Source organism: Microcaecilia unicolor, chromosome 1 (genome assembly GCF_901765095.1).
Source record: "Microcaecilia unicolor chromosome 1, aMicUni1.1, whole genome shotgun sequence".
NCBI classification, from domain to species: domain Eukaryota; kingdom Metazoa; phylum Chordata; class Amphibia; order Gymnophiona; family Siphonopidae; genus Microcaecilia; species Microcaecilia unicolor.
The window spans coordinates 10,396,060-10,406,896 of NC_044031.1; the positions used below are offsets into that span (position 1 = coordinate 10,396,060).

General features: G+C 44.0%; 1 protein-coding gene across 1 annotated transcript; it reads left to right on the forward strand.

Annotated features, from left to right (window-relative positions):
* Positions 1-153: 153 nt before the first annotated feature.
* LOC115462962 (gastrula zinc finger protein XlCGF57.1-like) lies at positions 154-1,265 on the forward strand (the record flags this gene model as incomplete). Its single annotated transcript, XM_030193087.1, has 2 exons — positions 154-288; positions 538-1,265. Coding segments are annotated over 2 exons (840 nt in total), but the record flags the coding sequence as incomplete, so codon positions are not given.
* Positions 1,266-10,837: the final 9,572 nt, after the last annotated feature.

Consider the following 10,837-nt stretch of genomic DNA (forward strand, 5'->3'; position numbering starts at 1 on the left):
TTCATTAGCAAGAGTGCACTTAAAAGGTACCAGGTAATCCATTCAGGACTAAAACCATTTACCTGCACTGAGTGTGGTAAAAGCTTAAGTAGGAAGGGAACACTGATCAAACACCAGAAAATCCATACACGAGAGAAGCCATTTACATGTAGTGAGTGTGGTAAAAGCTTTACTGAGAAGAATACACTGACCATACATCAGAGAATCCACACAGGAGAAAGGCCATTTACATGTACTGAGTGTGGTAAAAGCTTTAGTAAAAAGGGGACACTAATCGTACACCAGAGTGTCCATACAGGAAAGAATCCATTTATATGTAATCAGTGTGGTAAAAGCTTTAGCATAATGCAAAGTCTGATCATACACCAGAGAATCCACACAGGAGAGAATCTGTTTACATGTAGTGATTGTGGTAAAAGCTTTAGTGAGAAGAGAACACTGATGATACACCAGAGAAGACACACAGGAGAGAAGCCGTTTATATGTAATGAGTGTGGAAAAAGCTTTATTGAGAAGAGAAAACTGACCCTACACCAGAGAATACACACAGGGGTGAAACCATTTACATGTACTGAATGTGGTAAAAGCTTTAGTAAAAAAGAAACCCTGACTGTACACCACAGAATCCACACAGGAGAGAAGCCATATACATGTATTGAGTGTGGTAAAAGCTTCACTGGGAAGGGAAATCTCACAAGACATCAGAAAATCCATTCAGGATTGAAACCATTTTCATGTACTGAGTGTGGTAAAAGCTTTAGTGAGAAGGGAAGACTGATCCGACACCACAGAATCCACACAGGATTGAATTCCTATTCGTGTAATGAGTATGAAAAAAGCTTTAGTGCGAAGAGAACACTGGCCATACACCAGAGAATCCACACAGGACTGAAGTCATATTCATGTAATGAGTGTGGAAAAAGCTTTATTGAGAAGGGAAATCTGACCCTACACCACAGAATACACACAGGGGTAAAACCATATACATGCAGTGAGTGTGGTAAAAGCTTTAGTGACAAGGGAAGACTGACCATGCACCTGAGAATCCACACAGAAGAGAAGCAATTTCCATGTAGTGAGTGTGGTAAAAGCTTTAGTGAGAAGGGAAAGCTGACCACAAACCAGAGGATCCACACAGGAGAGAAACCATTTACATGCACTGAATGTGGTAAAAATTTTAGTGTGAAGGCAACACTGACCAAACACCAGCGAATCCACACAGGTATGAAGCCATATACATGAACTGGATGTGGTAAAAGCTTCACTGAGAACATATCGCTAGAAAGGCACCAGATTATCCATTCAGCTGTGAAGCCATTTACATGCACTGAGTGTAGTAAGAATTTCAGTCAGAAATCAAGCCTTAGGATGCACCAAAGAATCCACAGAGGAGTAAAGCCATTAACATGCACTGAGTGCGGTAATGTTATGGGTGGTTTTGGGCCTATAGGGAGATTAGGTCAATTTAAGCTTTGCTTCATAGATGTCTAGACCAGGTCTGAACTATATTTTTAGGAGAACTAAGCTGTCATTATTGATCTAAGCTGGTGTACCAAAGAGCTGAACTGTTTAGGCAAGATCATGGGACAGAAAATCGTGAAGCACCATAGCAACGTCTCTCCGCTGTGTGGATTCCCTCCGGAGAGACGTTGCTATGGGCAATTTGCATCAATCCTCCATCTTTGCCACCCTTTGGTTGAACTCTCCCCTCCCTTAATCCACGGACTAGAGAGTGCCGGTTGCGTTGTACAAGAGGGAAAGGGAGTTCCAGAGTGGCACGGGGGAGAGACCCAAGTGTTTGGAGGTGCTTTGTGATTCCTGTCACTGCAAGTCGCAGCTGATTGGTGGTTGACCTTGGCGTTCCTTTCAATTTTGGGCGCCATGTTTGAGTGCAGGCTGTATTGTTGAAAATACTGGTCAGCTCCACGAAGGGTACTTTTTGCGATTTGAGGGCTGAGCTCCCGATGAAGCATTTGGGGAAACAGAAGCTTTCTGTCGCGCATACCCTCCAGACAACTCTATAGCCCAGATATGTGTATTTATTACCTTATATATATGGTGGATAATACAGCATAACACTATCTACTAAAAGAGAAATCTCGATTATGTTAGTGGAGGTTTTTGACTAATGAGGAACCTGTATCATAGTCTCTAACATCTAATATGTACGAGATCTGTGACAGTCTGTAATTCACATTACTAATATAGTGAATACAGGGTTTCTGAAGTCTTTTCCTCCATAGAGATAACACTCAATATATTCTTTCTTGCCAGTGTATGTATAGCAGTTTACCTCATGGGCAAGCATCAGCAGTTAGTTAAAATTTGTTATTTTATACCTTTGCAATTGGGGTAGTGAAGGGTTAGGTAGGTTCTTGCTGTTCTCGTCACGTTTCTTAATGTTAGATTGATAAGTTCTGTCATGTAATCTGGTTTCAGTCCGTAGATGATTCTGTAGACTATTGTGCATATTTTGAATGTTATGCGAGCGTTAATAGGAAGCCAATGAAAACTTCTTAGGAGGGGTTTTGCGCTTTTGAAGATGAGTCTGGAAGCCGTGTTTTGTGCTGTCTTTAGTTTTCCTATGATTTGATCTTTGTAGCCTACGTAAATACTACTGCAGTAGTCTACATGGGTTAGCACCATGGTTTGGATCATGTTGCGGAATGAATCCCTGGGAAAGTAAGGTTTTATACGTTTGAGCTTCCACATAGTGTGGAACATTTTCTTGGTAATGTTCTTAGCTTGGCTTTCTAGCGTTAGTTTGCGGTCAATTGTTATGCCTAAGATTTTCAAGTGGTCTGAGATTGGGAGGGATGAACCCTGTGCGTTAATTGCTGAGGGGAGAACATTATTGTATTGGGACGAGAGAATGAGACATTGGGTTTGATCTCTATTGAGTTTTAACTTGAATGCCGATGCCCAGGATTCCATGATGTTCATGCTGTTATTTCCTTGGTGATTTCTGTGGGGTTCTGTTTGAAGGGAATATAGATGGTGATGTCATCTACGTAGAGGAATGGATTGAGGCCTTGTTTGGATAGAGATTTAGTCAGTGGTGTCATCATTAGGTTGAATAATATAGGTGAGAGCGGTGATCCCTGTGTTACTCCACATTCCGCTTTCCAAGGTGGAGATATATCTGAGTTTGATTTGGCTTGGTATGTTCTGGATGTCAGAAATCCCTTGATCCATGAGAGTACTTTTCCTGTAATTCCTATCTTGTCAAGGATTCTCAGTAGTATGTGGAGGTCGACCATATCAAATGCGCTTGATGGGTCAAATTGGAGTAGAAGGATGTTTTTACCCCTTGCTATTTCCTGCTTCAATCTGGTCAGGAGTGTGGTTAGTATTATTTCTGTACTGTGCTGAGGTCTGAAGCCAGATTGAGATTCATGCAGTATGTTATCAATAGAAATCAAACAAAATAAAACATGGAAAAGAAAATAAGATGATACCTTTTTTACTGGACATAACTTAATACATTTCTTGATTAGCTTTCGAAGGTTGCCCTTCTTCGTCAGATCGGAAATAAGCAAATGTGCTAGCTGACAGTGTATATAAGTGAAAACCTTCAAGCATTACTATGACAGTCTGACAGGGTGGGAGGATGGGGGTGGGTAGGAGGTATGCATGGGGACATCAAAGCATATCATTGATATTCTAACAGGATGGGTGTGGATAGGTGAGGGGTGGGGTGATCAACAGAGACATACAGCTTTATGGTTTATAATGGGCTAGGAACCCCAGATCCTTGTTAAGTCCTTTCTGTATGCTGAAATCAGTGAGGTATTCTGTTAGTTGTTTGGTGACTATGCCTTCTGTCAGTTTGGTTGTTAGGGGTATGGATGCTATCGGTCTATAATTTAAGGTGTCTTCTACTTTTTTTTGGTGTCTTTTGGGATGGGAGTTAGTAGGATATTTCCTCTGTCCTGTGGGAATAGGCCTCTCTTGAACAGATAATTAAGGTGGTCTGTGAGTTCTGTGATGTATTGATTAGGGGGTATTTTCATTATATAGTTGGGGCAGGTGTCTAGTTGGCAGTGGGCAGAGGAGAATTTTCTGAGCGCGTGAGCTATTATTTTGGTGCTTAGATGAGTGAAGGTATTCCAAATACGGTCTGCCGGGTATTCCCTTGGGTTCGGATCTAGTTCGTTTATGAAGGTTTCTGGATTAATATTTCCCAGATGCAGATTCTTGCGTAGATTGGTAATTTTTTCTTCAAACTATTTGGCAAGATTGTCTGCATGTGGGAGGTTTGCATTCGGTGTAGTTACCATTTTGGTGTTAAGTTGTTTATTAGTTTGTACAACTTCTTTGTGTCTTTGTAATCTGTGCCTATTTGTTCTCTGTAGAAGTTTCTTTACGATTGTCTTATTTTATATTTGTATTTTGTTTGACTTTCTTTCCAGGCCTTTAGTGATTGTTCATTTTTGTTTTTTTTCCAGTTTTGTTCTAATTTTCTAGTTTGTGTTTTTAGAATTTTTAGTTCTTCGTTAAACCAGAGTATTTTTATTGCATTTTTGTGCTGCTTTTGTACATATGGGCGCTATTTTGTTGAGGATTTCGTTGCACCGTTCGTCCCAAACAGTGAAGAAGAAGTCAGTTGAATCGGGTTTTGATGCCTAGTTGTCGTATATTTCTTGCCAAAATGTTTTGGGGTCTGTTTTACCTCTTGTTTTATATAAGGCCCGTTGATGCGTTTGAGGAAGATGTTTCTTCTTCCAGCTTAAGGTCATAGTTAATTTAAAGTGGTCAGACCAAGGTACGCTTTTCCATTGCTGTTCCATTACCGAAAAAGTTTGGTCACTGGATAGTTTGTATGTTAATAGATCCAGTGCATGGCCTTTTATGTGTGTGGGGTTGACTTGTGGCCAGTGAAAGTCCCACATTTGTAAGAACTCTTTGCATTCTAGTGTATCATTTGAGGTTGTGTGCTCTAGGTGAAGGTTTATATCTCGTTATTATTACGTTAGGATTTGTGAGGCATGTGTTTGATATAAAGTCCATGAGAGTTGGTTGGGCATCTTTCCAATTTCCTTATGGTCAATATAATATGATGCAAGTCAGGTGAGCTGGGAGGGATTTGTATTGTAACCTGATTGCGGCGATTTCAAGTTGTGTATTAATGGATTCCGCAATGGGTTCTGAAATGAATTAATCTTTGTAGATTAGGGCTATGTCTCCTCCTCTTTTACTTGTTCTAGTCCAGTGGTTGATTTTGTATCCTGGAGGGCAGATGTCAAAGATTATGGGGTCATCTTGGTTATGAATCCAGGTTTCACTGATAAATATTAGGTCTAGGTTGTCCTAAGTAATCCAGACTGTTCAGGTTTCCGTTTTATTATTGACTTAGCATTTATATATCCTATTTGGATCTGTTTAAAGGTTTCGTCTAAGGCGGGTATTAATGGAATATTTATTAGTTGGCGAGTAATCGATGTGTTGGGTGTGTATGGGTTATTTTCTCCTGTTTTCTGTTTTTGTTTGTGTGATGATGATTTTCCAGGGTAAGGTCTGGTTTTGACCTGATTACAGTAGTTTAATCTGTTCGTCCTGTGTTGGGAGTGTATTATGGGGATGATATTCTGTTCTTCTTGGGATAGGGCATCTATTGTATGTACTAGGGCCAGGATGTTGTAATCCTAGGATTAGTTTTGTATGGTTCATTTTTATTGTTTCGTGAATTCTGATTTATGGCCGGTTCTGGTGAGGTAGGATAATCTCCGGCTCCTTTTTTGTTTGCAGTACTGTTTCAGTTAAAAGAATTAGATCTATTTCTCTGGCTGCAGTGTCTTTCCTGTCTTGTTTGCTTGCAGCACTGTTTAGGTTAAAGATTAGATCTGATTCTCTGGCTGCAGTGTTTTGCCTACCTTGTTTGCCTGCTGTCTTCAGTGTTGTAGGTAGTGCTGAATTTGGGGTGATGACTTCTGGTTGTTGTATACACGCAGTGGTTTCTACATTATTTCCAGTTAGCTCCTACCTCTTTTGTTTGTCGTATGTCCTGCAGATGCTTGATCATTGGTCTGCGTTGATGCTGGGGTACAGAGAGCTGGTTTTACTTGTCGGCAGCCTGGAGGGGTCGGTTGCTGCTCTCCCTCAATCCAGTAAAGGGAAAGTGTGGAAAAGTGGTGTGAGGATGGTTTGAGCTCCTTTGATGGTGGTCTCGGTGGTCGCACGTCCCGTGTTCGCTCAGGAGTTCTTCTCATGTAGAGTCCCACTGTGCTCCCTGGGGTATTTAGCTCAGTATGAAGCCTGCCAACGAAGATGGTCAGAGGGTAGGTCTACGGAGACTCCCCTTTGAAGGGCTTATCAGAGAATGGGTTGTGTATGCTTAAGCTGACTAGGCCTTTGCATCCTAGGACTAAGTCCCATGACATAAGCCTCATTAAACTGGACCAGTCATGAATTGCCAAGCTCCATTACTTCTACGTTAGCCCCTCAACAGCCAATGACAGGACATACTATTAATGGCTATGGAACAAATCTTCTATAACCTGGGATTTCCTGGATATTAGCCAGAGTGAGAGGAGGGGAGTGTGAGTGAATTGGAGTATGTGGAAATAAACTGGCCTCCAGATCCGCAAAGGGATTGGAAAGGTGTGCCATGGAGAAAGCTGTCTCATGAAAGGGTGGGTGGGGGGGGGGAGGGGAGGGGAGGGGAGGGGAGGGGAGGAAGGAAGCAAGGATCTCTCTGGAAAGAGGTGAGAAATTCCTATTCAAATTGATCTAACATCAGAAATACTACAGTGAAATTCTGTTTTTAAATCGGACTCGGTACTGGCTTGACAGCAACTAGCAAAGATAAAGTCCATTCACTGAACAGGGGGTAAGTTAGAGTAAATGTGTGGTATTGACTCTCAGTGGAAACATTGTAAGTTTCTACATATTTGTTTAATCAGAATTTAATTAAATTTGTTAATCTATTAATTTGAGTCAAATAAAAGCCATACATTAATTCCCAAGCAAAGTTGTATTCACTGAGCATCTCTTTCTTTTATAAAGCATAGCATTAAAACCCTTTAGTGTCCCCGAGAAGGGCCTTCCACATGGGACTCTCCTCCTGGGGGGAGTGCCCTAAGTGTGGAGGAGCTGGAGCCACACTGGGACATATGCTCTGGACTTGTGGGGGCTTAGTTCGTTTTTGGACAAACTTGATTCATTACATTTCAAAAACCTGGAAGGCAGAGTGGAAATATGATTCTGCACTACTACTGGGGCGGCCGAAACTTATACATCCAGTCCCGGCGGGTTTTACGGCCTTTGTCCATAAGTCTATCATAGTTGCTAAACAAGTGATATTAGCAGAATGGGTGTCCCGACAAGATCCCACTTACTCCCAGTGGCGGACATGTATGATAACACTGTTGCGGTTTGAAAGATTGGGAATAGCAGACTTCAAATCCAAGGCTGGACTACAATTCCAAAACATCTGGAGCCCGTTCCTTAATACAATGTCCCCGACTGCCAGGAGTAGACTTGTAAATTATTGTTGAGCAAGTAGAGTGGGAGGGATATGGGGGGGGAGGGGGGTATAGAGATAAGATGGAGGGATAGGGAGGGAAGGGAAAGGGGAGGGCGTTGGTTGGGGGGGATGTTGATAAAATCAAGCTTGTGATAATTGCATTATTGTAATGTCATATTTCTTTATGCAATAAAAATGATTAAACATAAAACCCTTTAGTGTCCAATGTTCCCGTAATAAGCCATATGGGAACAGATTGATGGGAACATTGGACACTAAAGGGTTAAGATGGTATTCAGGGAATTGCTAAAAAGATGTAAACAGATCTAGCAATTGATGGAGCAATGTGGGCAACAAAAGGGTTAATTTTGAGAGGATTTGTTCTGTAAATCAGTGTTTCCCCAAGTCCAGTCCTGGAGTACCCCCTTGCCAGTCAGGTTTTCCGGATATCCACAATGAATACGCATGAACTTGATTTGAATACACTGCCTCCATTATATGCATATCTCTTTCATGCATATTCATTGTGGCAGGGGGGTACTCCAGGACCGGACTTGGGAAACACTGCTGGAAATAACTTTTTAGTGCTGAACAGCGAACGGAAAAGACGAAATTGAAGACACACCCTTAAGGTAAAGAGCACAATGTTATGTTCAAATTAAAACACAGTCTCAGAAGCAGGAAGGGAACTGTGTATGCCAGAGAGCCAGATGCACAAAGGTCTCATTAAGAATCCGTCTGCATTTCCAAATCGGTAAAAATTTACCGATTTAGAAACACAGCAGAGGGAGTCACAAAGAGAATCACATGCAAATGAGCTGCTCATTGCTTTTGCGGCCTAGCTCATTTGCGTGCGATATGGGGGAAGCCAGTCGGTGAGCTGAGCATGCACTATGTGTGGCTGCTCTACACATGCTACAGCCGCCTCTCATACACACAGCTTAGATGTAGCCCTTTTTTTTTGCAAACACAAAAGCATGTTTGGCGGGAGGTGGGGATAGTGCTGGGCAGACTTATACGGTCTGTGCTAGAGCCAGTGGTGGGAGGCGGGGCTGGTGGTTGGGAGGCGGGGATAGTGCTGGGCAGACTTATACGGTCTGTGCCAGAGCCGGTGGTGGGAGGCGGGGCTGGTGGTTGGGAGGCGGGGATAGTGCTGGGCACTTATACGGTCTGTGCCAGAGCCGGTGGTGGGAGGCGGGGCTGGTGGTTGGGAGGTGGAGATAGTGCTGGGCAGACTTATACGGTCTGTGCCAGAGCCGGTGGTGGGAGGCAGGGATAGTGCTGGGCAGACTTATACGGTCTGTGCCAGAGCCGGTGGTGGGAGGCGGTGCTTGCTGGTGGTTGGGAGGCGGGGATAGTGCTGGGCAGACTTATACGGTCTGTGCCAGAGCCGGTGGTGGGAGGCGGGGCTGGTGGTTGGGAGGCGGGGATAGTGCTGGGCAGACTTGTACGGTCTGTGCCAGAGCCGGTGGTGGGAGGCGGGGCTGGTGGTTGGGAGGTGGGATAGTGCTGGGCAGACTTATACGGTCTGTGCCAGAGCCGGTGGTGGGAGGCGGGGCTGGTGGTTGGGAGGCGGGGATAGTGCTGGGCAGACTTATACGGTCTGTGCCAGAGCCGGTGGTGGGAGGCAGGGCTGGTGGTTGGGAGGCGGGGCTAGTGCTGGGCAGACTTATACGGTCTGTGCCAGAGCCGGTGGTGGGAGGCGGGGCTAGTGGTTGGGAGGCTGGGATAGTGCTGGGCAGACTTACACGGTCTGTGCCCTGAAAAGGACAGGTACAAATCAAGGTAAGGTATACACAAAAAGTAGCACATATGAGTTTATCTTGTTGGGCAGACTGGATGGACCATGCAGGTCTTTTTCTGCCGTCATTTACTATGTTTTTTTTTTTTGGATGGACAGACGTGTGTTGGGGCTCCCTGCCTCCCCGCTGCTGGCCTCTCTGCTGCTCTCGGCTCTGAGGAATCAGCATCAGGGCTTGGTTCCTCCACCCCTAGCTGTTCCTGCTGCTTCTTTCCATTGGCTGGCTGACATCCTGGAACGCCCATCTCCCTGAAGATGGGCTCTCATTGGCTGGCTGCTGTCCCAACTCCTCCTCCCTGTAGGGCTTCCCTGATGACATCACTCTAGCGCTGTGAGCGGATTGGATCCGAACTTCCTGGTGTCCCCCTCCAGTAGCGAGTGGGCGGGACATCCCAGGCTGACACTGTCCAATTGGTTTAGCCCCCTCTGTTGTTCTAATAGCATGGGGGATGCTGTTTCCCAGCAGAGGCTGTTTGACCCTTGTGTTCCTTGCATTTTTGGTAAGTCACCATTACTTTTATGCTGCCCCCCCCCCCCATTTCTTGCCAGTAAAATGTCACTTGAAAAAAGAATCATGGCACGGCTTTCATACACATAAAGAAACTGGGTGTAAGTCTGTGTGCTTTATTTTTTGTGTTCCGTCTTCCCTGCCTTCTTTCTCCCTTTCTCCTACTTATGAAAATGAAGAACCGACAGGTCCAGACCTCCCGTTAAAATTTCCACGGTAAAGGTATTGACTGCTTTTGTGCATGGGGTCTGAAACGGCTGTGCATTGCCTTGCATGCACATTATAATAGTAATTAGCTCATTATAATAGCTTTGCATTCTGTTTTCATTAGCTGCTACCGTGACAGGAAAATGGCTCGGAGTACCCTTTTGTGCATCTCTTGTTTTACTACTTGCTCGCTAAACCAGCTAGAACTAGTTTAAAAGCCATGTTGCTGGCTTGTTAGGTTTAGTGCATCTGGCCCACAGAGTGTTTTCCACAATATTTTTGAATCATTGCTTAGGAATTCTTACGTAGAATCATTCACAGATGGATGCGAGTCATTGAGAGATGTAGAGGGGAAATAGGAACAATATTTATCATCATTGGCAAGAAGGAAAGTTTGAAATGGGTCTGCTGGTTTGACTGCCTTACGCTCAATGAGTGAGTAACTTAGTGATTTGAAGCAATAAAGACACTGACTACTAGTGTCCTGAAGTGAAGTGATCAGAGCAGAAAGAGTGTTACTCTGAATTCCTGACTGAGAACCCAGAAAACTGATTTGGAAAGGAAATTAGTGACAATGGCCAAGGCTTTTATTGACGTTGAATAAGAGAATACACAGTTAAGACATGAAGCAAACAAGGTCTCTGTCCTCTTGGAAGGAATTTTTGAATTAAAGGAGAAATAGGCAACCCACTGTACATTTGACATTGGACAGTAATTACTGACAGAGGTCAAACGCCCGTAACCTCCGTTCACAGGATAAATCCCTCCTCTCAGTACCCTTCTCCACCACCGCCAACTCCAGGCTCCGCTCATTCTGCCTCGCCTCACCCTATGCTTGGAACAACCTTCCTGAACC